Source organism: Microtus oregoni, unplaced genomic scaffold (genome assembly GCF_018167655.1).
Source record: "Microtus oregoni isolate MIOR12 unplaced genomic scaffold, Mior012 000008F_ref0000371, whole genome shotgun sequence".
NCBI classification, from domain to species: Eukaryota; Metazoa; Chordata; class Mammalia; order Rodentia; family Cricetidae; genus Microtus; species Microtus oregoni.
In genome coordinates, this window is record NW_024543067.1 from 39,269,213 (window position 1) to 39,297,190 (window position 27,978).

At 41.0% G+C, this 27,978-nt stretch overlaps 1 protein-coding gene across 4 annotated transcripts in view; it reads left to right on the forward strand.

Moving 5' to 3' along the window:
• Positions 1-27,978, forward strand: part of Bbs9 (Bardet-Biedl syndrome 9) — a 426,448-nt gene that overhangs the window by 215,136 nt on the left and 183,334 nt on the right. For all 4 annotated transcript variants that reach the window (XM_041657113.1, XM_041657112.1, XM_041657114.1 and 1 more), the window contains 3 exons: positions 3,653-3,748; positions 15,913-16,085; positions 16,966-17,118. In XM_041657113.1, coding sequence (XP_041513047.1) covers positions 3,653-3,748; positions 15,913-16,085; positions 16,966-17,118 — 422 coding nt within the window. The remainder of the gene's footprint in view (positions 1-3,652; positions 3,749-15,912; positions 16,086-16,965; positions 17,119-27,978) is intronic.

Here is a 27,978-nt window from a genome sequence, read left to right on the forward strand (position 1 = left end):
GTGGGACTTGGGATGCACTCTGCAGGGAGCTGGGGAATGTTGGGGTTTCGTGTGGAATACTCCAGCAGCAGGTGATAGAGGGGCTATCTGTACCTGTAGGGTGAGGACTCTCCCTCTCATGTGTCTGCTAAGAGGTGAGCAGCCTCATCAGTAAGGTGGTAAGGTACACCTTCTACATTTTATCAGCATTTTTATAATCTTATTCTTGCTTCAGTGTACAAACAACAAATGATTCTTTTCCAGGTTGGGATTTTTGGCTTGAAATACAGATATTGTTCAGTGTTGCTGTAGGCCTTGGATATATACTATTCTAGGAATACTGCTCATCATCACTGTCGCTATAAGGGTTGTCTTGTGGATGGCTGTTGTGCGGCTGTACTGGTTGCTGAGTGGCCGTTGTGGCTTCTGCACTGCTGAGTGTGTTGGGACTTTCTATACATCTTAGAAGAGCTGCAGCCTTACCCAGCTGGCACAGCATTGTAATCCGAGTTTGGAACAGACACCTACCCACTTTCTGTTTTCTTAGAAATTTTTTTCAAACAATATATTTTGATCATAATTTTACCTTCTCTCACTTTCTTCCTGATCTTCACCAACACCCAACCCATGCAACTTTACTTCCCCATCCACAAAACTGCAAAAATGAAAATTAAACAAGCAAAAGATAAAACAAACAAACAAAAATGCCAAAAGAGAATGAAACACCCCTCCCACCCCAAAATCATAGTTTGTTTTGTGTTGGCCAACCATTGGCTATGGGGACTGCCCTGGAGTACATATAGTTCATATGCCCAGCAACACTTCATTGGGCAGAACTGACTTTCCCCGTGTCAGCAGCTGCCAGCTACAAATATCTTCATGGTTGGGGCAGGGAGCTCATGTCTTCTTCCCCTTCTCAGGGCTAGGACCCCTCTGGCTTGAGCCTGTGCTGGCCCTGTGCACGCGGTCTCAGTCTCTCTGAGTTCACGTGGCCATCAGTCCTGCTGCATCTGGAAGACTCTTTCCTTAGAATCATCCTAGACCTCTGGCTCTTTACAACCTCTCTGCCTTCTCTTTTACTCTATCCACTTTCTTACGGATGGCATGGAATTCAAAGAAAAAAAACCTAAGAATTGAATAGCCTTTTAACGTACTTTATTAAAAGTTAGCTGTGTTCACTATGAGGTGTATCCTTACTCTTGTATTTGAGGTGTAGGATATAGAATCCAGACTATTTCTCATAACATTGAGACATTTGTATCAAGCATCTCTTTGTGTTATTATATAAAATGTTTTTAACTTGTTACTCCTTAAGAGTAGGGCTTACTTATGATGGTCCTTATATTGGACAGGGTCTCACTGTGTAACTCTGCCTATCCTGAACCTCATCTTGTCGAGCAGGCTAGCCTTGAACTCAGAGAGGTCCACCTGCCTTTGTCGCCTGAGTACTGCCACCACACCCAGCCTGGACATAGGTTTTAAAACCTTCACTTATGTATTTCCATGAGAAATAATCTCTAAAATGAAGTGTTTTTTAAAAATAATCATTCAAGTCTTAATTTTGAATTGAGTTTGTGTATACATAGTGAGTAGTTGTTTTTTTAAATAGTTTCCTCCCTGTTCTTTTTCTTTCTCTCCACCTTCTCTTCCTTCTTCCCATCTTTTGTAACAATGTTAGACTGCACAAATGCATAAGGAACCACTCCCTTTGTAGCACCTTGCATAACTGCCATGGACACAGCTGGAAATTAGATGTTGATCAGTAGCGAATTTGCTGATTCTGTTGATAATGTGTAGGTATTGGATTCGGAGAAGTTGACCTTTATTAGCATAAACAGATCTCAGCTGGAGACTGAATAGAAATGTAGGCTGTTGACCAGGGAGTTTGTCTTGGTAAGACAGACCATGTTTCTATAAAGCGTGGTGGACCTCCACATTTCTTTTGTTGATACTGTAGGAGTATCATGCCTGTCAGCGTTTCACTTGTTCTAGAAACAGCACCCAGTGACAAATTAAAAGTTATTTTCTCCAAGACTATATACATGTAATATGTGTTTCTGTCAATTTAAATACAGTGTACATGATGAAGCCCTCTAATTATTTAAAGTAATCCTCACATCATCTTCAGTGCATAAAGGTTCTTATATGTTGACATTAGATACAGTGACTATTTCAAATCTATATGTTCTACTAAAAGAAATGGATTAATGAGCCTCATACAAAAGAAATAACTTTAAATCTCTGTTTCTTCCTAATTATCTATCTACTTTTTTGAAGAAATTTAGGGCATATGTGGAGTGATTTTAGCTTTTATTACAAATAAATGAGAAGTTTAAAAAATAGATGAGTTCATACAAGGGATCAGCTAATAATTTACTATCCAGAAATGCATACATCTATTTCTGTACTTTCTCCTAATATTGCTGAAATAATTTTTGTAAGTATCTACCCCTCCCATAAAGATTTTCTTTAACATTGTTTAGAAACATCTTTATAGACCATAAATATTTCCATCTGTAACTTTAATTCTTACATGGTGCTTTATTATAAATGGACACCATGAAATCATCTGACTCATATTCTAAATTTAGGTATTTACATTGTAGTCTTGTGATAGGTTCCTTGCAAAAAACTATTTCAAATTTATGATCATTTCTTGGATGAAGGTCTGAAAGTACAACTGATAGTTTAAAGGTTAAGAATATGCACATTAAAACCTTTTGAAATTTAGTGTAAAGTTGGTTTCTTCAAGGACCAGAATTTGTGTTGTATGATTTTTCTCAACTCAGTGAGTATCAACATTCGGAGCCTTGTCAATTGCAGGTGAGGCAACTTACAATGTTTGAAGGGTAGATGTATTAAGTGTGTTTTTACTTCATGGTATTTTAAATTTATGATGGGATTATTGAAATCCAATCCCTTTATAATAAGGGAAATGTCTATATTTAGTATAAAGTGAATGTTGTCAATTCTCTAGAATATTCCAATGGGGATAATTTGTCTTTATTTTGTTTTAGTTTTGGTATCCGTACAAAGACTTTTCAAATATTGTGCACATGTGTATTTTAAATATTAATAATGTAAAACTAAGCTTCCTATTTTAAATATTAGTCTTTATTTTGTCATTATGTAGATGATTATTTTCCCTTTTTCTTTGTAGACTTTGCCAAGTTTTACCACAATTGTCTATTTTGACATCCTGTATATTTTGTCTGTGGCTGCTGTTGGTTTCAGCCTCTCCGCCTGTCTCTGTCTTTTGGGGAGTAGATTCTCTTTGTAGCCTAGGATGCCTCACAATTGAGTTCTTTTCTCTCTGACATGGGATAACTGACATGCACTGCCATGCCCATCATAGTCTTCTGAGGTGCTCAAACATCTTTGTAGATGTCTGCAAATCACAGATGCTGTCTGGAATGACATTTCCCCACGTTTAGTCTGCGTGTATTCACTCTCACACCTGCACTCATCTATGAAAAAATAAGGAAAATTATATCATTTCAGGAGTGTTATTATGAGACAGAATTTTGAGCAATTGGAAGCTGCTGTGAAGATCAGTTAATATAGTTCATATGTGCATTTTAAATATTAATAATGTAAAACTTAGCTTCCTACTTTAAATATTAGTCTTTATTCTGTGATTCAGTGGACGATTATTTTTCCCTTTTCTTTGCAGACTTTGCCAATCAGTCAGACGATGATCAGGTGAATGTAATGGGTTTTCGTCTCCTAGGCGGCTCTCGAGTTACTCTTCTTGCTTCCAGAACTTCTCGTAAGTAGAACCGTGCTGTTCCTATTGCTGAAATCTTCAGCTTGGGGCATTGTATTGCACCATGAACTGTGGAAAGGATGCAGATGCTGTTAACTAGGTATAGACAGACTAGTGCCACGTGTGTAAGGTATGGGAGTTGTGGAGACTAGATTGTGTTATGGACATAAACCTTTAGTTTTGGGGGTGAAGGTGGTTTGAAAGGAACTTCAAGAATTTAAAATTGTTTTAAGATACACTTACAGTGATCTGGGTTTCAAGAACTCTTAAAAAACTAGAATTAGTTTTCTTTTTTGCATATGTATGTATTTTTTTTTTTTTTTTTTTGGTTTTTCGAGACAGGGTTTCTCTGTGGTTTTTGGAGCCTGTCCTGGAACTAGCTCTTGTAGACCAGGCTGGTCTCGAACTCACAGAGATCCGCCTGCCTCTGCCTCCCGAGTGCTGGGATTAAGCATATGTATGTATTTATTTTTTTAATGTTTTATGTGACAGGGTCCCCCATATATAATTCAGCCTGGGTTTGAACTTGTAACTTTTCTGGCTCAGCCTCTCTCATGCTTACAGTTCAGACATATTCTACCTTGGACAGCTTAAAAAGGTCTGTCTGTCTATCATCTATCTATCTATCTATCTATCTATCTATCTATCTATCTATCTATCTATCATCTATCCATTGTCTATCAATCAATATATCAATCATCTAATTAATCATCTATCTATCTCTATATCATGTATCAGCTATATCCATATTTATCTTTATATCCCTATTTGACATTTTCTTAGTTAGGGTTTCTGTTACTGTGACTGAACGGAATTTGGGAAGGAAAGGGTTGATAACTCAGGTCATACTCCATCTCTGAGGGCAGTAGGACAGGAATTCATGCCAGGCTCCTGGAGGCCAAAATTGAAACAGAGGCTACAGAGGAGGGTGGCTTACTGACTTGCTCTTCACGGCTTCCTCTGCTTGCTTTCATATAATCAGGACTACCTGCCCAGAGGCGGCACTGTCCCTCATGGGCTAGACCCTCCTAAGTCAATCATTAATCAAGAAAATGGCCTCAGATTTGCCTACAGACATCTGGATGAAGGCATTTTTCTCAGTTGAGTTTCTTTCCTAGATAACTCTAGAACATGTCAAGTTGACAACACACACCAAAACCACTGACAGAAATGAACATGAAATGAATGATTGTTTTTGGCTGAGACTAATATCAGATAGAAATCCAATAATTATATAGCCAAGATTGAATTCCAATTTAAATATACCTTATTAATTTAGTTGTTATATATGAGTAAAATAGTTGAAACTAGTTGATTTAAAACTTATGTTGTATTTACTATATTAATAGAATTAACCTTTCTTTTGCTATATACTTTCATAGAAATAAAGCTAGTAATTTATATTTCATTGGGAAAAATTGTGTGTGTGTGTATGTGTGTACATTAAAATAGTTTGGATACATGCTAGTTTAAAAAAATCTGTAATGTTGTAGGTAGGGATGTGATTCAGGGGCAGGGTGCTTGCCTTGAGTTTGCACTCCACTACTGCAAACTTTAAAAACCTATAGAGCCGTGCGGTGGTGGTGCACGCCTTTAATCCCAGCACTCAGGAGGCAGAAGCAGATGGATCTCTGTGAGTTCGAGGCCAGCCTGGTCTATAAGAACTGGTTCCAGGACAAGCTCGAAAACTGCAGAGAAACCCTGTCTCAAAACAACAACAGCAACAAAACCCATCCTGTAATTTTAGCAGTTGGCTTGCCCTTTGAACTGTCTACATCTTCAGTCATGTTGTCATGCTTACAGTCTTGCAATAACAGGATGAAGGAAGTGAAGACGTCTTTGAAACTGAAAATTGTTAGTAGGAACATACTTCCTGCTATTGGAACTGACTATGTTTCTATAGCTAAGATCATATAAGCTTCTAGGATATATAGATTTCTGACTAAAACCTGAATGCAGGTAGATATTCTAGAGTAAAGCACACAAAAAAATAAAAGTTACTTTGAAAAAAAGAGAAGAAAACTCCATGCTTTCTATGGTCTTTTTGATGAGTCATGACTACAGTCATTACATTAGCCATCACATAGACTATTTTTAAGATGAGGTCTGAACTCTTGGCAAATTTCTAGTGCCCTGGCCATTCTGCTAAGTCTAGGCACGAGCTGTTGTTATGCTGTGCTTGGCTTCACTCTTCATTTGGACGTTGAATCATTTTGGTACATTTTCTTATTTAATTTATCAAACTAAAAAAGTGTCACCAATCTTTCTTTTGTAAACTGTAGAGATTCTGATTTGAATTAATGGCTTGATTATTTTGAAGATTAATTTTTTACTTATATGTGTATCAGTGTTTGCCTACACACATCCATACATATATACATATGTACACATATGCCCATGTGTGTGTACCATGCACATGCCTCATGCTACAGAGGCCAGAAGAGGTTCTGTCCCCTGGATCTGAAGTTACAGATTGTTTTGAGCTTGTGTGTGGGTACAGGGAACTGAACCGATGTCCTCTGCAAGAGTAGTAAGTGGCCTCTTCTCCGCACATGACCCTCATGCTGTATGGAATTGTCTTTAGCTCGTGGCTGATATTTGCTGTAGAGGACCCTCAGTCACTTCCTTTAGAAACCTGCTTGACAGTCATGCATGCTATATGGCACTTTTATTTTTTCTTTCTGTCGGATGAGTCCAGGGCCTTGTACACACCAAGTTCTTGCTTCCCTTCTGAGCTGCACCCCCAGACCCAGGGATACTTTTGTAACTCCTGGAACAGGAAGGATTGGTCAAGGCCAAACTCTCCGGTTGATGGGAAGGTATGGGAGCTTTGATGTTATCCACATTTTGAAAATAAAAATGGCATGACATTGGTGTCTTGCAGGGTAAGAACCTCTGGAGGAAAAAGGCCGTGCCAAGTTTCTACAGGAAGTTCAGATCTTGTGTTTTAGAGCAGAACCTGTTATAGGTTAGGTTTTCCCTGACAGTGATTTGTTTATTATAGCCAAGCATTTAAAGCAGCCCTCAGATTTTAAAATGGAGAGTTTCAGATAAAATATGTTTATAAGAGTGATTGTAGACCGGGGCTATGAGATCCGAGCTGACAATGAGAGATGCAAAGATTATAGAGAATTGATATGTTGAGAAACTAATGGTGCCATGGCCAAAACATGTGGTAAGGGTGTAGTAGGAGCAGCAAGGGGGCGTCACAACAGAGGTGACAGCCTGAGAGCAGACTCAGTGCTCACGGCAAAGTCTGCACGACCGCTACTGCCTTTTCCCCTTTTCCATACCTGCGTGTGGTGTGCATACGTGTGTATGAGTGTTCGCGTTCACATGTGCGTGTGCGTACACACGTGGGTGCGGAAGCTCAAGGTTGATATTATTAATCTTTATTGATATTATTAATCTTTATTGATACTATTAATCTTTATTGCTCCTGCACCTTATTCTTGGAGCTCCCCTGCACAGTGAGTCTGCTGCTCAGCTTCTCCAGGATGCCGTCTCTGCTCTGGGCTGCCACTCCTCCTTGGCATTAACTTGGGTTCTGGGGATTTGGACTCGGTTTCTCTTGCTTACACTATGAACACTTTAACTGCTAAGCATCTATCTCCTCAGCCCTAGACTACATTTTCCTCTACATACAGGCCTGTAAGGCAAGGTGAAGTCTTCGGGGAATGGTGGCTAAGCCAGAGAGACGGTCAGTGGAGACAAAATATGAAGTTCCAAATGTGAGGATACTAGGAAGGCCTGATTGATGCTCAGCCCTCAGTGAGAAAAAGACCCACATCTGGGTGCATCGTGGTGAAATTTTGGAGCACTACAGACCAAGAATATATCATATGGGTTATAAAAGGAAAAACAAGCTATTGACAAGAAATAAATCAGAATGGTGTATTCTTTCAACAAAATTTCTCGTTTTCCAGATATGGTGACACATGGCTATAATCTCAGCTACTCAAGAGTGTCATAAGGACTTTCATGAATTTAAGGCCACACTGGGCCACCTAGCAAGACTTTGTGTCAAAACAAACAAACACCAGCCAACCAACCGAGACCAACCACAGCCAACCAAGTATCCAACAAAAACAGCCTCAGTTAGTATTGAACAGTGAAAACATTTGCTCCAAGATGCAAGGAGGATGTGTCTCAGCTTGGGTTTCTGTTTCCTGCTAAGCTGATAGTGAACAAAGAATGCTAAGTAACCCACCCTCTTTTGTATAGATTCAATCAGGTGTTTAAGGATGGAAAGGGGAACTAATACACACCAGGCTTTCCTGTGTTCTGCTTGATTCGAATATGCTGGAGGGAACAAATGCAATAAAATCAAGTTGGAAAGTCCTGTGCTTACCCACTTTATTTAGCATGCTTTCAGGCATAGCAGAGGAGTCGTCGACCCGTCGGCTAAGATGAGTTGAGCCTTGAGAGTGTCTTTCTTTTTGCTTTGCAGAAGAAAGCACATGTGAACTTGCTAATTAAAGTGTGTTGAGTGCGAGGGGTGTGTGATTCTTGTTTCATTCCTTCCTGGCAGAGTAGGTCTTTTATATCTATCACCCAGGGTATTGTTAGATACAGGGCTAGCACATCCCTTGCAGAACCCATGGATTACAGTAGGAGAGGCAAATGGGTAAGGGGAGTCAGTACTTAAACGTTGATATGCTGGCAATAGGATAGAAACTGTAGGAGATATTGTAAGGATCTTGAGAAATAAGCATGAGAAGTGGGTAAAGGTCAGTAAAGGAAGTAGGAAAGATATGGTCAAAGTTGGCAGATGTGTACGGGTTTTAGACTTATGAATTCTCTGGAGTGCCTGGACCCTCACACTGTAGAGGCTCTGTGATATGAGGCCAAGCATTGTAGGTATAATTAATGATAATATTAGTCAAATCTGAAGTCATTTGATATTTTCCTTATACCCAGCGAGTAAAGGGATGGTGATTTATTAGTTAGTATTTAGCAATTTCTTCACTATGGGACAATTTGTTTATAATGCAAATCTAGCTTTCAAAAAGCATTTTGAATGGGAGCACGAGCAAGGAATTCAGGACCGCGAGGGGTACACCCACACACTGAGACAATGGGGGATGTTCTATCGGGAACTCACCAAGGCCAGCTGGCCTGGGTCTGAAAAGCATGGGATAAAACCGGACTTGCTGAACATAGTGGACAATGAGGACTACTGAGAACTCAAGAACAATGGCAATGGGTTTTTGATCCTACTGCACATACTGGCTTTGTGGGAGCCTAGGCAGTTTGGATGCTCACCTTACTAGACTTGGATGGAGGTGGGCGGTCCTTGGACTTCCCACAGGTCAGGGAACCCTGATTGCTCTTTGGGCTGACGAGGGAGGGGGACTTGATCGGGGGAGGGGGAGGGAAATGGGAGGCGGTGGCGGGGAGGAGGCAGAAATCCTTAATAAATAAATAAATTTTAAAAAAAACAAAACAAAAAAATGGGGAAAAAAAAGTAAGTGTAGCTGTACTTCCATAGATTCTAGTATTGAAGACTTCATATATTTTTGTTTTAAACTTATATCTACAGAAATTGTTTACAGAATTTCTTCCAAGTTCATGTCTAAAAACATTTATCTGCTTTATCTTCTTAAAAAGTTTTCCTATAATATAATTATATACGTGCATTGCTTATGATTCAATATAAACTGCACTTGTATTGTTGAAGTTCAGATGATCTGACTTGAATGGGGTCTGATGTGGCATTCTCTAGTCTGCTTCATTGAATCCACTATTTTCTCCACTGTTTGGTGGAGTGGGGTCTGAGTGTTGGGCTTAATTTTATTTGGAAGAGGAAGTGGTTATTTCCGCTGAGTGCTGTGACAGAACGCAAAAGAAAAGGAGATGAACAAATTCAGTGTTCACTTTGGCAGCTCTTTTGATTAGTAGTATTTTAAGGCACATTTTCAAAACTCTAGATCTATATTCAGAGATTATAAATAGATGAGTTTCTCTTTTCTGTAAAATATATAATGTGGAAAGTCTCTATGTGAAATGTTATGTACTTGGATTATGAACGCTAAGGAGATGGTTTTGACTTGTGGGCATTTCACTCATTGTTTCTTTTTGAGTTTTTCTAGTTTGAAAAAAAAAAGTCAAGTTAAGAATATTATTTTTGGGGCTGGAGAGATGGCTCTTTCAGAGGTCCTGAGTTCAATTCCCAGCAACCACATGATGGCTCATAACCATCTATAATGGGATATGGTGCCCTCATCTGGAATGCATAGATAAATGTATACAGAACACTGTATACATGATAAATAAATAAATAAATATTTTTTTAAAAAATGAATATTATAAAGTCTTGGAGAGATTAGGGATACAAGGGTCATACCTAAATATAATAAAAGCTATTTACAGCAAGCCGACAGCTAACATTAAATTAAACGGAGAAAAACTCAAAGCCATCCCACTAAAATCAGGAACATGACAAGGCTGTCCGCTCTCTCCATACCTCTTCAATATAGTGCTTGAAGTTCTAGCAATAGCAATAAGACAACATAAGGGGATCAAGGGGATTCGTATCGGAAAAGAAGAAGTTAAGCTCTTGTTATTTGCAGATGATATGATAGTATACATAAGCGACCCCCAAAACTCTACCAAAGAACTCCTACAGCTGATAAACACCTTTAGTAATGTGGCAGGATACAAGATCAACTCCAAAAAAATCAGTGGCCTTCCTATACACTAAGGATAAGGCAACAGAGAGGGAAATTAGAGAAGCATTACCTTTCACGATAGCCACAAATAGCATAAAATATCTTGGGGTAACTCTGACCAAGGATGTGAAGGATCTATTTGACAAGAACTTTAAGTCTTTGAAGAAAGAAATTGAAGAGGACACCAGAAAATGGAAGGATCTCCCTTGCTCCTGGATTGGGAGGATCAACATAGTAAAAATGGCAATTCTACCAAAAGCAATCTATAGATTCAATGCAATCCCCATCAAAATCCCATCAAAATTCTTCACAGATCTGGAGAAGACAATAATCAACTTAATATGGAAAAACAAAAAACCCAGGATAGCCAAAACAATCTTATATAACAAAGGATCGTCTGGAGGCATTACCATCCCTGACTTCAAACTCTACTACAGAGCTACAGTATTGAAAACAGCTTGGTATTGGCATAAAAACAGAGAAGTCAACCAGTGGAATCGAATAGAAGACCCTGACATTAACCCACAAACCTATGAACACCTGATTTTTGATAAAGGAGCTAAAAGTATACAGTGGAAAAAAGAGAGCATCCTCAACAAATTGTGCTGGCAAAACTGGATGTCAATCTGTAGAAGAATGAAAATAGAACCATATCTATCACCATGCACAAAACTCAAGTCCAAATGGATTAAAGACCTCAATATCAGTCCGAACAAACTGAACCTGATAGAAGAGAAAGTGGGAAGTACTCTACAACACATGGGCACTGGAGACCACTTCCTATGTATAACCCCAGCAGCACAGACATTAAGGACCTCATTGAATAAATGGGACCTCCTGAGACTGAGAAGCTTCTGTAAAGCAAAGGACACTGTCGCTAAGACACAAAGGCAATCCACTGACTGGGAGAAGATCTTCACCAACCCCGCAACTGACAAAGGTCTGATCTCCAAAATATATAAAGAACTCAAGAAACTAGACCGTAAAAAGCTAATCAACCCAATTATAAAATGGGGCACTGAGCTGAACAGAGAATTCTCAACAGAAGAAGTTCAAATGGCCAAAAGACACTTAAGGTCATGCTCAACTTCCTTAGTGATCAGGGAAATGCAAATCAAGACAACTTTAAGATACCATCTTACACCTGTCAGAATGGCTAAAATAAAAAACACCAATGATAGCCTTTGCTGGAGAGGTTTTGGAGAAAGGGGTACACTCATCCATTGCTGGTGGGAATGCAAACTTGTGCAACCACTTTGGAAAGCAGTGTTTCGGTTTCTCAGGAAATTCGGGATCAACTTATCCCTGGATCCAGTAATACCACTCTTGGGAATATACCCAAGAGAGGCCCTATCATACAACAAAAGTATATGCTCAACTATGTTCATGGCAGCATTTTGTAATAGCCAGAACCTGGAAACAACCTAGATGCCCTTCAATGGAAGAATGGATGAAGAAAGTATGGAATATATACATATTAGAGTACTACTCAGCAGTAAAAAACAAGGGCTTTTTGAATTTTGCATGCAAATGGATGGAAATAGAAAACACTATCCTGAGTGAGGTAAGCCAGACCCAGAAAGATGAACATGGGATGTACTCACTCATAATTGGTTTCTAGCCATAAACAAAGGACATTGAGCCTATAATTAGTGATCCTAGAGAAGCTAAATAAGGAGAACCCCCCCCAAAAAAACACATAGGCATCCTCCTGAATATTAACCTTCATCAGGCGATGAAAGGAGACAGAGACAGAGACCCACATTGGAGCACCGTACATAAATCTCAAGGTCCAAATCAGGAGCAGAAGGAGAGAGAGCACGAGCAAGGAACTCAGGACCGCGAGGGGTGCACCCACACACTGAGACAATGGGGATGTTCTATCGGGGACCCACTAAGGCCAGCTGGCCTGGGTCTGAAAAAGCATGGGATAAAACTGGACTTGCTGAACATAGCGGACAATGAGGACTACTGAGATCTGAAGAACAATGGCAATGGGTTTCTGATCCTACTGCACGTACTGGCTTTGGGGGAGCCTAGGCAGTTTGGATGCTCACCTTACTAGACCTGGATGGAGGTGGGGTTTCCTTGGACTTCCCACAGGGCAGGGAACCCTGATTGCTCTTCGGGCTGAGGAGGGGGGGGACTTGATTGGGGGAGGGGGAGGAAAATGGGAGGCGGTGGCGGGGAAGAGACAGAAATCTTTAATAAATAAATAAATTAAAAAAAATTAACAAGTAAAGGTTAAAAAAATGAATATTATTTTCTTTCTGTACCCAAATTCTATGTTTTTGTTGCAAAATGGTTTATTTTTCTCCTGACTATGCTAGTACATGGAAGGGAAACTAACCCTAAAATATAACTATGAAGTACATGTAAAACATGATACATGGAAAAAAAACAATGACACTAAGCGATAACTATAAAGTCACGTATAAAACATGTTTGAGTGCGGATCTTGTCCAGGCGTATCATCTCTGCCGTCTTCTCTCAGGCGGGCACATGGCTGACTTTTTCTGCTCTGAGCACAGGCCCTTCCCTCCACCTTAAGGACTAAGAGTTTTGTACGAAGTGCTCAGGAGTCCACTTCGGATTCAGAGCACTCGATCAGGCTTTAAACTCTAGCTTGTTATCTGAATGACTATGGAAAATTATTAATCATCTATAAGATGGCAGTAAAATTTTAAACCTATAAGATGGCAATAAGATGGTGAGATAATACATGAATTGGCATGAAATGGTCCCTTAAAGGGAAGCATTAACTTTCTAGTACGTTGTAGGTACTAAATAAGCCTTTAGTAGTATTGTCATCATTGTTGCTGTTATTGTTCTCTTGGGACGTACTGAGACTCGAAACAAAGGGTGCTCTTGTGTTACTGCACTTTATAAGGAACATTTCACTAGTCTGATTTGCCCTCCTTTAAATTGGCTGCAGGTTTTTTGTGTTATTTTATCAATTAGTTTCTTAGTCCATTCATCTGTGTTGCATAGGTGTGCACCTGTGTGCACACACATGCATGCTGATACATGTTAAAGTCCATAGGACCACTTTTGGGACTTGCTCTCCATGACCATATGACCACCTTGTGGGCGCTAGGAAGCAAACTCAGATCATCATGCCTGTGAGCAAGAGTGTTCCACCCTCTGGATAATTTCATTGTTTTTTTGCCTGCCTTTCTTGCCAGCCCACAGCATCCCTGCCTTGCTTCATACACCACCCATATCTGGCATAAGCTGTACATGGGGTTGACTAAGCCACATGAGCCATTAGTCATTTATAATGAAATCTCCATGCTTAGTTTACCGTGTATTGGGGAGAATAACCACAGTTATATGGAAATAAGCAATGCTTATTGCATGCTAACTGTATCAATGGCCATTTTTTTTGAGACAGACTCTGTATCCCAGGCTGGCCGTTTTAGGCCTAAACATGCTAAAGACAGTCCCCAGTTATACAGAATAGGGCAAGGTGGGAGTTCCAAGCAGCTAGAGGAGGAGACAGTAGGTGGACTCAAAGAGAAGCCATGTAGCTGCCACAGGAGACAGACACCTGATGCTACCTTACCAGTAGGACACAACTGCATGCTGATACACAGATGACTAGAAATAGGTTTATTTAAGATATAAGAACTAGCTAGAAATATGCTTAAGCTATTGGACAAACAGTATTGCAATTAATACAGTTTCTGTGTAATTATTTCAGGTGTGGGCAGCCAGGAAACAAATGAGTGGTCTCCGACTACAGTAGGGTTACATTTAGTCTTTGCCAGGGTGCCATGGAAAATCCTAAGAAACACATCACATGTCTGTGTGTAATTTTATCTCAGTTTTTAATATATATTGTAAGCAGGAAAGCCGAAAATAATCCTCATCCTGCCAACACTTCTAATATTTCTTTTTTTTGAATAGTGTATATAACCTAAATAGGTGGTGGTGAATTAGAGGGAATTTGTAACTTCTGAGATTTTTCAAGGACTTTGTATAATAATCTTGGAAGCTATAATGCTATAGTTATGCATCTGGTGAACAGTAGACATATTGAGCCTGTGTAACATTGTCATGTGGTTAAGATCATCAATGGTTAGTCTTTCTGTATTAGTAATTAGAATTCCAGTTTCTTCTCCATACATAACTGCCTGAGTGACCTTGTTAGTTAATGAAATTCTTTTGAGGCTGGACTTTTTGTTGTTGTTAAGAATGGAATAGCATCATTGCCTTGTGAGACAGCTGAAGTTTAACTGACAGCAGGGTTGTGATGAAGCCTGGTGTGTACAAAGTTTATTGTATGATAGATGAGATCAAGCTATGATCCAAAGAACAGGCAAATTGAAATAGGTAGGGATGACTGTATGAAGAATGAATTCAAGCTGTCACGTTTAATGCACTTCCTGATCCTTGGTTGTCTGGGATTCTGTGTGCTTTGTTTTCTTTGTTATAACAAGAAACTGCCACACCACAGTGTTTGGCAGCTAGCTGCTGCCCATCCGCGGCCAGTCTTACATCATCATCACTGTCATTGGCATCAGAATCACAGCCATCATGATTAGAGAATACACAGATCTTTTGGTGCTCAAGTTCTAGGGAATAGAGGAAGCAGGATTTTCTTTTCAACTTAGGGAAGTGTCAGACTTAAGCTTCCATTAAAATAAAAAAACTACTAGATAAACAGAAGACTTTTGAAGTAATAAGGGCGGCGGGGCCGCTTCCCCAGCACCCCAGCTGCCCGCTCAGCTAGCTTATGCCCTGAAATAACAACACACAAACTATATTCATTTAAACACTGCTTGGCCCATTCTCTTCTAGGCTAATTCTCACATATTAATTTAGCCCATTTCTAATCATCTGTGTGTAGCACCCCAAGGTGCGCTTACCGGGGAGATTCTAGCCTAGTCCATCCTGGGTTGGAGCTTCATCCCGGGAGCGGGGCATGGCGTCTCTCTCTGAGGCGTCTGCTTCCGAGAGGAAAGTGGTCGAGTCTCTGACCTCACTTCCTCTTCCTCCCAGTGTTCTGTCCTGTTTTCTCCTCCCACCTATCCTCTAACCAATAAAATGGGCCAGGGCAGTGCCTTTATTAGCCAATGACCTTCCTCCATCAGACTTTGATCGTAATTGCAGTGATTTGTATAGCGTACACTTTATCTCACACCAGTATCAGAAGTAGACCCATGCCACCACACTGCGCCTTTTCTGTGACTCTTTATCTGTCGACTCAAATGTGCCACAGCTGGGGCATTCAGTCTATTTACTGTTAGGGTCACAGTGAGAGGGACTGCACCCAGCCACTCTCTGGCCGTCTTCCCGGGAAGGGCATCTGAAATGGTTCTATGGTTGATGCAGAAAACAGCCAAAAGGCAGCACACATGTATTTTAGGACAGCAGCAGAAACCATATCTACATTATCCTTTAGCTGGTGTTCATGTCGAGGTTGCGCGATAGCTTTCTGTTTCTGCAGTAACCATGTGCAATGAGTTCTTTTCCTTTGTTCTTTTCTCTTAGAACGATACCGCATTCAGAGCGAACAATTTGAAGACCTTTGGCTCATAACAAATGAACTTATCCTCCGCCTTCAGGAATATTTCGAAAAACAGGGAATCAAAGATTTTGCATGTTCTTTTTCTGGATGTATACCCCTTCAAGAGTATTTTGAGTTGATTGATCATCATTTTGAGGTATGCTATTAAACCAAATAACCTTTATTTTGAAAATCAAAGAGAAAGAGATAGTGCAGAGGGTGAATTCTGGGTACATGCTGGTAGGCACAGGCTCTGGGTTCTTCTGTCTTTGGTGCACTCTGCATGTATGTTACAGTTGTGTGGTTAGTCCTCTTGTGGGACTCCTAACAGTGGGAGCAGGGATTGTCTCCAACTCTTTTACTGACTTTTGGAACCCTACTTCTCATACTGGGTCACCTTGCCCAGCTTTAATACAGGGGGAAGTGCTTAGTCTTACTGCAACTTGATCTGCCATGTTTTATTGATACTCACGGGAGACTTGCCCTTTCCTGAATGAAGATGGAAGAGGAGGGGATTGGAAGTGGGAGGGGGAATGGAGGAGAGGGACTTGGAGGGGAGCTTGGAGGAGGGAGGCTGCAGCTGGGATGTAAAATAAACAGATGAATAAAAAATTGCTATTCCATGAAAGAAAAAGAAAGAAACAAATTCAGTTCTGGTGCTTCTGTGTCTGCTCTTTTATTCTCTTTGTTAATTGCTTCATTACAAAGAGAAAAAAGAAATTATAAATTTTCTATGTAGCCTTTTTTTTATTATTAAACATGCTAAAGACAGTCCCCAGTTATACTGTGGCATATCCCCTAAGTTTCCCCTTACCTACTCTCTTGTCTGTGTGGTCAGGTACCCAAGGTCATGCAGTCCTAGTTCCCATTTCTCTGTACACTGTTTAAATCTATCCAACTCTTTCTCAAAATTTTATTACACTGTATATATTTTTAATTTAAGCATCCTTCTTTTTTATTTTTGGCTTTTTGTTTTTTTAAAACGGGTTCCTTTATTGTATCTATGTAGCCCTAATCTAAGAAATTACTCCTTATAGCTGCGGATTAATGGGGAGAAATTGGAAGAGCTTTTATCTGAAAGAGCTGTACAATTCCGGGCCATCCAACGTCGGCTTCTAACAAGATTCAGAGATAAGACACCTGCCCCGCTCCAACACCTGGACACCCTGCTGGATGGGACGTACAAGCAGGTCAGTGTGTGCTGGTGGCAATTGTCTGCCCCTCACCATAGAGTCAGGCACCAGAATGCAAAGATACGCTGTGCAATATGGCTAGAACTGTTGTATGATTTCTCGTGTAGTCCATAATCGTCACCTTTATTGTCTGTTTCCCAAGCAGCTACCATATACTTCCAGTCTTTGTGTGACTGTGATGAAGACTTTGGGCACATCGTGTCTTCCTGGGTCCTCTACATAGTATCACTACTTTGTTTTAAAGTTAGCATTGGTGGTGTATATGTTCTGAATTTTAAAACTGAGGCTTTGAAAGGTTCTAATAACTACATATTCCAGTGAGCCTCTGACAAGTAATGTAGACATATCCATATGTCACTGCCTTGGTCTCCCCCGGTGGTGACATTTTAGAAAACTCTAGCCTGATGGTACTGGCAGGATATGGGCACTGATTACAGCCCTGCCCTTGTTTAGATTTCCTTGCGTTCCTCTGTGTGGGTGTTCTGTGATAGGTGCTGGGTTTGGTTCTGTCTGTCTGTCACCACACTGCCGGTACTGAACAGCACCCCAGCTCCCTCTTGTCACCTTCACCACCACCCAGCTCTGACCCCGTTGCTCTGCTCTCTTTCCTTGCTGTAACTTCCTCAACACCTCCCCTGACTCCATTCTGTTGGTTTTGAAAGTGCAGATCAGATATTTTCCAGAGTTAAGTTTTCCTGGATAAAGAAAAAGAGCTTATGATTTCTGTTCTGGTAACACCTTAGCTTTGTGAGAATTTCATGCTTACTTGAAAATTCTCAGCCATTGAAGAGCCAGTGCACAGTGACACCCAGTAGGATCCTGGAAGACTGTTGGTCTCAGAAGTCAAGATCTCAGCTGTGGATCATCTGGGTGGCTTGTCACGCACTTTCCACACCCTTGGAGCTTCGTAAAATGGGGTATAGACTTTGACCACAACCCTGCTCTTACTGAGATCTGCTTGTTCTCCTGCGTGTGAATGTGTTACTCAGTTCCCTCTGATCTTATCCTGTGTTTAGTTCTTTATACCTATCATCTGTACTATGGCATCACAAAAAATTTCACTCCATGATGTGTGTAGGAGTGTCTTATAGTTGTTCTACAAGCACAGACTGCAGATTGCTCCTAAACAGTTGTGTGACCTCTAGGCTAAGCACCGGGCCGTGTCTGATGTCCAGCACTTTCTCTTTAGTGCACGTGTTCTCTTGTTGGCAGTCCCCTCCCTTCCTTTCTCCTCTGCTCTCACTCTTCTTTGGCCACTTGTCTGTTTCTCCCAGAGCATCCTTCCGTATCAGTGACAGTACTCGGTGAGCATCTGCTCCACGCAGAACTGCACAGTGGGCCGGTGAGGAGCTTTGTTTGATACTTTCCCAGTGCGATGTGGAGCAGGACTCCCCCCTCCTTTGTACATTTAGATGCTGGATTTGAAATTCTTTCTCTGCCTAGCTTCAAGGTTACACTTTACACCTGTAATAATAGGTACTAAATGTTCAAATCCATAAATTTTTAATTTAAATGTGTATTTTAAACTTTCATTATGTATAGATTAAGAACGAACAGTTTTTGAAGGAAAAAAGACTATTGTCAGGGATTTGCTTCAGTTCTCATGTTCATTGCCGTTCAATTCTACTATATGTGTTCTTGTCAAATTACACTAAAGTGCTGATTGAACACAATTGTTTGAGCATAGAAGTCTACTTCCTTTAACTTAATTTTAATGATGTGATTAATGAATATATTTTCTGAAGAAGACTGCAGCTATTCTTAACGCCAAATCCCACGTCTTGTTCTGTGTCATTTTCTCAGAAGTGAACCACTCTTATCTGCTTGGAGTCTTTCCAGAAACTTCTTCCAGAATGCATTTGTAATGAGATGATTTGTGAGGCCGGGGGAACCCAGGAGGAATATCACACTACACATGTTGGTGCACCTCTCTGCTCTCACTATGCGTGCTGGTGATGTTCCCACGTGGGTGGGTGCAGAGGTCTGTCCCTTTGCAGGGGCTAAGGGGATTCTGCAGCCTAGAGTCCCGCCGTGCAGATGACCCACAGTTGATGAAAGGAAAATATCACTGTTTAAAAATTAGTTTTTGATAATTTCATACGTGATGTGATGAAATGGGATCACATTCCCCGTCTGTTTCTCCCTCCAACTCCCCTTAGGCCGGATCGAACCATCTCTCTCTCTTCACTTCATGCTCTCTTCTTTTATTAATAGCTCTTTAATTCTGATTAGTGTGCCCGTATGTACATGGATATGGTGCCATCCACTGGCCCGTGGGTAACTTAGTTGTAGCCACATCCTCAAAGAAGAATGAATCTCCTTTCCCTCAGCTAGGAATGGGGTCTTGAAGCCCCTCTTCCATTTGTGTTGGAGTTGTGGCTGCCATGTTCTTGTGTAGGACTTGTGTAAAAACCACAGCTGCTGAGAGCAACAGCTGTGGAATGTCCAGAAGACAGCAGTTCATATATTATTACTGCTTTCTGTTCCGAGACACACCTGAGCCTTGTGGAGCAGGGGAGGGAGATGAACTGATAAGTCATCCCATTTAGAGCTGAGAAGTCACAGCGTTTCAGTCAGTCATGAGTATCTATCTGTGTTGCTGCCTACTGCACAGAGAAGTTTCTCTGACCAAGCTTGAGTGCATCCCAGGTCTATGAGTATAGATGTAAATATTTAGAAGATAATTTGACAGTATGACACTTATCAAAATAACAATAGCATGTTCTACCTTAGGGCCTATAACCTCTTTAGCCACAGGCTTTTGACCAGGCTTTTAGTACCAGACATGAACTTCTTTCTGTGGAATGTGCTTTAAATCCAATCAGAAAGTGGTTGGTTTACCCATAACAGTCCTGCTACTATTTGTACTAGTGGGCACTTCTCACCCATTAGGTTGATATTGTATCATGCAGGGTTGTAGCAAGGTGGCCATTTTTTGGTTCCTGGCTGCCCTACTTAGGCCCGAAGTAATCACACAGAAACTGTATTAATTATATCACTGCTTGGCCCATTAGTTCTAGCTTCTTATTGGTCATATCTTACATATTAATTTAACCCATTTCTATTAATCTGTGTATCGCCACGTGGCAGTGACTTGCTGGTGAAGTTCCGGCATCTGTCTCCCTCAGGCCTACATGGCTTCTCTCTAACTCCGCCTTCCTCCTCCCATGCTATTGGCCAAGCCAGTGCTTTATTCATTAACCAACAAAAGCAAACCATAGACAGGACTTCCCACACCACAGGGTCCAGTACTAGGAAAGGCCATTCATGTCCTTTCCCCCACAGAACCCCTCATCGCACCTTCTGACACTGTGGAAGCTAACTAGCAGGGAGGAAGTTTCCTGGTCAATTTGGGATTGACTTCTCTCTGTCCTAGAGTTGAAAATGGGTGGTGTCTTCAGCAGTAGTGTCTGACCATAGAGTTATGTGGGTAACCACAGGCAATGCTAATAGTGTGTTGTTTTGGAGACCACTGGGACCTTCCTGAACAATAGCTCAGAGAGAGGTATCTCATGCCTGACACTAAAAAATCTTTAGCTCTAGTGTTGAGTCTAACCCTGAGGAAAGTCCCTCATGGATAAGTCTACTTGGCTCAAGCAGGCATATTACACCCCTCCGTGTCACACATCTGTGTCCTTTGCCTGGCTTTCCAGGGGTAAATACGCAAGTGAAGCAGCAGTCTATACTAAAGCCCCATTTTAGCATCCATGGCAAAACTATTCTATGACCATTAGGTAAGATCTCACTTTGTAGCCCAGGCAGGTCTCCAAACTTAATGTCCCTCCACCCCAAGTGCCTGGATTATAGGTGTGCACACACGTGTGATGTGTTATTAGATCTTTGAAGTGTTTTCCTGTTGGATCTATATGGAATTAGATGTGTTATTTTTTGGGGTTCTTTCTTTCTCTTCAGTGTGCTTTCAGCTTTGTTGATCCTAGTGTTGTTTTTATGGTCTCAGCAGCAGGCAGCGAGGAGCTTCGAGCTGTCCATTGAAATGTACACTCTTCCCCTGACGCCTTGTGTCTGGATGGCTCTCAGTGTCACCGTTTGAGGAAGCAGTGATGAACATAGAGGAAGAATCAAGCAGTTTTCTTAAGTGGCAGCGCTTTTGCCGAGTGTGTTTACAGTGTGTCTGCACACACTCAGTTAGTATTTGCCCTGTGAGTGAGCATCCTCTTGTCCCTTATAAAGACACATTTCTTGAAACCATGCTTTGCTGAAGGCATCATCACAAAGAAGAAACCACAGAAGCCTTCCTCATGCCCATGCTACGTAACATGTTCAGAGGGCGCTGAGAAGTGGAAACTTGTCTTTCTGAACGGCCTGAGTGAAGGACTCAGGCCGACTGACACGCCGGGCAGGTCGTACAGCTGTAAATTCTTGGCAGAGAAAATATTTTCTGTTTTTATTTTACTGAGGCCATGTGTGCTGCAGTTAACTGTGAACCAGTCTTCTGCTGAAATGCCTCTGCAAGTTGGACGGGAGCATGACGAGTTTTGATTTTCTTCATTTCCTGTTTTCAGAATTATTAAGCACAATTTTATAGAAGGTATTTTTTTTTCTTCCTTAAAACACATATTCCTCGAAAAACCAAAAAAAAAAAAAAAACACATATTCCTTTAGGACCTGTGAGCTGGCAAAAATGCTCGCCACTGGCCCTGGTGGCCTGAGTTTGATCCCCAGAATCCATAGTGAAAAGAGTGAACACCCTCCTGAAAGTGGTCCCCTGACCTCTCTACTTGGAAGTCGTGGCAGCCAGGTGTGAGGCTTGGCAGCATTGTTGTGCTGGCATTCAGCCAAAGGAACGGGATGCTGCAGCTCCCCTCACTTCCTTGCTTCCCCTTTCTTCAGTCTAGGACTTAGCATATGATAATCTGCTCATAGTGAGGGCGAGACTTCCCTCTCTGCAAATACCTTCACAGACGCACCCAGACATGTCTCCTGAGTGAGCCTAAATCCAGCCACGTTGACAGTGACCTTTACTCACCGCAGGGCATGGTATGGGTCTCTGATGTATAGGAATATACTCTGTCCCAGTCATTCTGCCTGTGATCTAGGCCATTCATTTGCTTCTTGCTAACTGTGTGATCTTTAGCAAATTACTTGGAACAATCAAAAAGAAGATAAAACATACACCCCTCTAAGCCTCAGTTTCCCCACTTACAGAATAATGGTATATATAGCACTTCCTTGTACATATATAAACACATAAGTTGCTTTGAGTAGTGCTTGGTATACAAGATCTCAACACATTTTAAGTGGTATTTAAGTGGTGAATACTCTTGGTGGTCATGTGACTAATATATCATGCCATCTTAAACATGCTGCTATTAATTGATCAGGAAAGGAGCTTTTAGTAATATATCGTCTTTGTGAAGCTCTGTTATATATCAGCATTGCAAACCGAGACCTTAACTAAGAATGATGAGAGCCCTGTAGCCTTAGGAGCATCTCCAAAATCTCCTAAGCCGAACTGCTCAGAAACTTTGGCTCTTTGTCTGCAGAGAAGGTAAAAATAAATAAATAAATAAATAAATAAATAAATAAATGGAAGGGGCATGAGGATGGTGCGCCCAGGTGGCTGACTTCTCTCTTCCTCACTCCCTCCCTGCCCTCTCCTCTCCTCTTCCTCCCTCTCGTCTCTCATTTGCAGAACTATTATACTCAATGGTAGTTTTACCATCAGATAGAAGCTTTCCTTGCTCCCACTCCCTTCCTTTCCTTTCCCCCTCTCTACCTTTTTCTTTTTCTGGATATGGTGCTGGGATTAGAACCTAGGGCCTTGTGTCTCTTAGCTATGTCCTCTCTCCACAGCTGTCTTCCCAGACACTAATGCCTGTTCTCAAGGTTTGGTATGTGTTTGGATTGCTGCAGTTTTGAGTGCTGGGCTACTGTGATTGCTATTTTCCTCTTTCTTTTCTTGCTTACTATTGTAGCTGAGCACTCTTCAGATTTTATGTGGCCATTTGTATTTTGTGTGTGATTTACCTCTCACATACCTCTGTTCATTTTTTTTAAAGGTTCATTTATTTGTTATGTATACAGTGTTCTGTCTGCATGCATGCCTGCAGGCCAGAAGAGGGCACCAGATCTCATTACAGATGGTTGTGAGCCACCATGCGGTTGCTGGGAATTGAACTCAGGACCTCCGGAAGAGCAGTCGGTGCTCTTAACCTCTGAACCATCTCTCCAGCCCCTCTGTTCATTTTTTATCAAGTTGTTCTGTTTTCCTTCTGTTGAATATATTAGTAGTAATATTTAGGGTGGCTTTATCATGCATACAGTACTTTATATGTTAGTCTTCCTTGCAGTCTGTATAAAAAGTTAATATTTCATGTAATCATATGTTTAAAAGTTTTATGAAATTTTTATTTGCTTTTTATTTTATTTTAATGTCTTTTAAAAATAATTTACCTATTTGTATTTTATGTTCATCAGTGTTTTCCTGCGTGTATGTTTGTGCGAGGGCATCAGATCCCCTGGAACAGGAGTTATAGACAGTTGTGAGCGGCCATGTGGGTAATGGGACTTGAACCTGGGTCCTCTGGTAGAGCAGTCAGTGTTCTTACTGAGCCATCTCTTTAGCCCCTATTTTAATGTCCATTAACATGTAAAAATTTTAAAAATATTTTCATAATAAAAATATATCTTTTGCCTTAAGTTCCTCTGCATAGGATAGATAGCCTTCCGAATGTCAGGAGTGCAGAGGTATCGCCTTATAATTTATTTTAGCATTTATACTCCCTCATTCTTTATATACTTTTAAATTCCATCTGGACTATATTATTCAATTTAGTGAGAATCTAATCTCCCTGCCAAAAATGGTGAGCTAAGTTGCTCAGCCCCAGTCTATTGCCTAGCGTGTTCTCTTTCACACTGATCAAAGTGCTACCTATATCCTTTAGCAGCTTTGCTGGGTAGCAGAGCATCCTAGACCTTAGTGCATGCAGCAGCAGCCACTAGCATCTATTGATCCTGACTCCTGGGACCAGCGGGGCCATCCTTCTGGGGCCTCGCTTACCTGATATTGGTTGATACTCAGGTGTCTGATGGCTCATCTGGACATATTATGGCTAGGGCATGTATACTCACACATTTGGCATTTGTCTCGAAGATAGTTGGGGTCACCGGCCCATACACCTCATGGCCCAATGGTTTGGCCTGGCTAATTTATCTGGCTAATTTATCAAACTCTCTTTGTGTCTCTTTCCCCACTCCCATCCCTCTCTCATCTTTCTGCCAGTGTCCTGGAATTCACTTTGTAGAACAGTCTTGCCTTAAACTCACAGACATATGTCTGCCTCTGCCTCCTGCATGTGGGATTAAATGTGTGTGCTGCTGTGCCTGGTGCTCAAACACTTTTCAAACCTCCACCTTTGCCTCGTTTCCCTTGTTCCATTGATTTTGAACATTGCTGATCACAGAAGTTGAGAAATACATGGCACCTGGTTATTTAGAGGAATTATGTTATTATGTGAGGAATTCTGGGTCCATTCTCTTTCACAATGCATTAAATTAAAATGCTTCAAATGGCGGTCTTTGTGTTGAATGTAAGGCCTCATGTGTGCTGTGCAAGCATTTCACCTGTGACTTCTACCTATAATCAGTATGTTATTGTCATTACAATCTTACTCATCTACAGCTGTGGTCCGAAGAGGATTACTAATTACTTTTGTCAGGACTTATTTAAAGTGACTGGTGTCACAGCTCTTTCTGTGATGGTGGGACTTGCTGAGTACTATCCACATGCTAATTTTAGAGGTAGCATCATCACCCTGGCTCTTTGTACATCCTCCTCTTCCATGAATTCAAGGTTGGCTTCATGTGGCTGTGCACTCACGGGGTACATCTTCAAAATACCTCTCACTGAGGTTGGCCATGGCTGAACCAAGGGTAGGGCTCCACATGGCATCACACTGGGAGGCCAACTCACGGTGCATGCACAAGGGAGGGGTCTGCTTCCCATGAGCAGAGACTTTCTTTCTTTCTTTTTTTTTTTTGAAGCAAAGAAAATATAGACTTTATTTTAAACATCAGCTATAAATATAAACATAGGCAAAGCATGTTTCCAGTCTTGGAGACATATTATTTTCTTTTACTATAGAAATAAACTTATTTTTAAAGGATTTATCCAAGTCCTTTAAGAGAAAAGAATTTGGGCTAATTCTATGGGAGTACTCACACATAAGCTCATTTTATACAGTCTGAACATTATATGATTGTAAGCAAGCACACATGTAGACAAATATAAATACACCTACAGAACTATACATAATGTAGATGAAAACACTTAAAAATTCTTTAGTTTTCAGTTAGATTGATCATTTATCAGTCTTTAGCACTAAGCCGTCTTTAATCCTTTATCTGCACATTCAGTGATATGACTTACAGTAGAAACAAAGTAGAAATTTTACATTTCAAAGACATAGCTCAATCAGTAAAGAACTTGCCATGCAACATGAGGGCATAAGTTCAATTCCCAGGGCCCACATAAAAAGCTGGAGTGTTTGTGTGTGTATATGTGTGTATACATATTCCTATGTGTGCATGTTTGTGCATTTGTAGGTGCTTATGTAGGTGTGCACGTACTTGGGAACTACTGACGTTTTGTTATTGATATGTAGATTACAATTAAGTTTGTGCAGAGACTTTCTAATTGCCGAGCACAGTATCAATACTTAGTTTATATTCTAGAATTTTGGGGGGAAATCTATCCTTTTGAAAGAACTTTCACCACTACTTCTAGCTTTGGGCCATCGTGTTAGAAGAAAGTATGCCAGTGGTCTGTCTCTCCACCCCAGTTTTTATAAACCTAGATCTCCTCATTTGTAAAATTGAAATACTTCTATTTCGGCTTCTCAGTGTATCAGAGGACCTGAGAGTAACAAGGGGAAGAGGTGAGGATCAGGTTTATTCGGTTCAGTCTGAAGGAAATTTCGCTGCTGACTTTAGTGCTTGAAGTGGTTTGGAGCAGGTGGCATTAGCATTGCAAGTTTATGCGTAAGAACCTGAAACTCTGAAGGAAGTTGCTTGGTGTCGCTCAGATGTCAGACATGCTCCAACATGGTGGATGTTTTTTGTAGTCATTGCCAGGTGGGAATTAGATACCCAGATTATCTTTAGCATAAGTATGGTCAGGTTTGTGAAGAAGGCGGTGTGTGCGAGATGTTCGTCCGTGCTCAGGGGTCTATGTGTATAGTCGTAATCTCCTTGTGTTTGTTTTGCGTTCACCTATTAGTGATAAGATCCTCAGATAGTGCCCCCAAATCCTGGTGCAATCCTGAAACTCGAGTATCAGAGGAAGAGGACTTGTTAACTTGTCTTGAAATTGGGTTTCAGGGCCATCGCAGAGTGCTAAGGTTCATTACCTTCACAAGAAAAGCTTCGAGAAATCAGCTCTCTCAAGTTATAAGAATTTCACATACATTCGCAAGGCCGATTGGGAGCTTAACTTCAGAAGGGGACCTTAGACTTAGCTTTTGGCTTGGTTTGTGTTTGGATGCTCTTCGTGTGTGCTGAAGCCTCCATTGGAACACTAGGGGCCTCTGTTTCCCAGCGGGGAGTGTTTACTGATCCGAGCTGTGCTAAATGCCAGTGTGAAGGGTGGCTGATAATCATTAGTGCTCTAGAAAGGGCTGGGCGCCTTTTCTCCTCTGCAAAATAGAGGCTCTAGTAGGCATAATTTTAATCAGAAGGCATGTGGTTTGGGGTTTGCTATTTGTTACTTTTTCCTGCACTTAAAACTTCCACTCCGTTTATTTGTGTGGCAATGAAATAAAAAATCATTTTAAGTCATGTGGCAATCTAAGAGCTTTTTGGTGCATAGCTTTTAAATGAGCGCACTTGTGGTCCCAGCACCAAGGAACATGTGATGAATCCCTCCGGAGACCACTGCACTCTGCCACTGCGGAGGAGACCTGGTCTAGAAGACGGGAGAGGTGGGCTGAGACGTGATGCTGTGGCTGCCCAGTGTCCTGTGTCTCATCAAGACGCTGTGGGAGGTCTGTCTCCAAAGGCAGTCGAACAGATAAAGGAGAAAACAGCGCATGGGACTTTACTCTGAGCTGTTTAGGTGTGAGTGAGGGTTTAAAGCCTGGAAAACACTGAGGACAGTAGAAAGAAAATGTGGATTGTGTGTTTGCACAATGTGATGCTACTGTGGGGATTTAGCTCAGAAGCTCACGGTGGGAAACCCGCTCAGCTGTTGCTTTAGTATGAATTACCGCCTTCTCACAGTTAGAGCATGCCTATTTTATGGTTATGTTTAGTATGCAGCATTTCACGTAATTATTTTAAAAACTAAACTCATAAAAATATGTCATGTAATTGAAAAAAATCAAGGCTAGAAAGATGGCATTGAGGGTACATAGCTTGTTGCATAAGCCCAAGGACTTAAGTTTGAATCCCCAGTACTCAGAGAAAGCCAGACAGGTGGTGGTAAATCCAAATGCTCCTGCTGTGAGATGGGAGCAGACAGAGGATCCTTAGAAACTCAAGTGGCAGCTAGCCTGGTAGATAGTGTGGAGAGCAACAAAGAGACACTGTCTCAAGGTGACGGTGAAGATAATCTGACTCCCAACGTTGTCCTCTGACCTCGAAAACATAGTGTAGCATAGCATATGTGTGCTTCCCAGCATTCATACACACAAATATATTTATACACATAAGACACATATGCATGAATACATGCATGCACACAAGTACACATACATTCAGATACACACATAATTTTATGAAATAAATTATGAACTATATGTAGTTAGTTATAAATAATGACACAAATTTTTCTATAATATATAATATGATAAATTTTGTACAAATATATATTTGTACATATTTGGAGTAAGTGAAAAATTG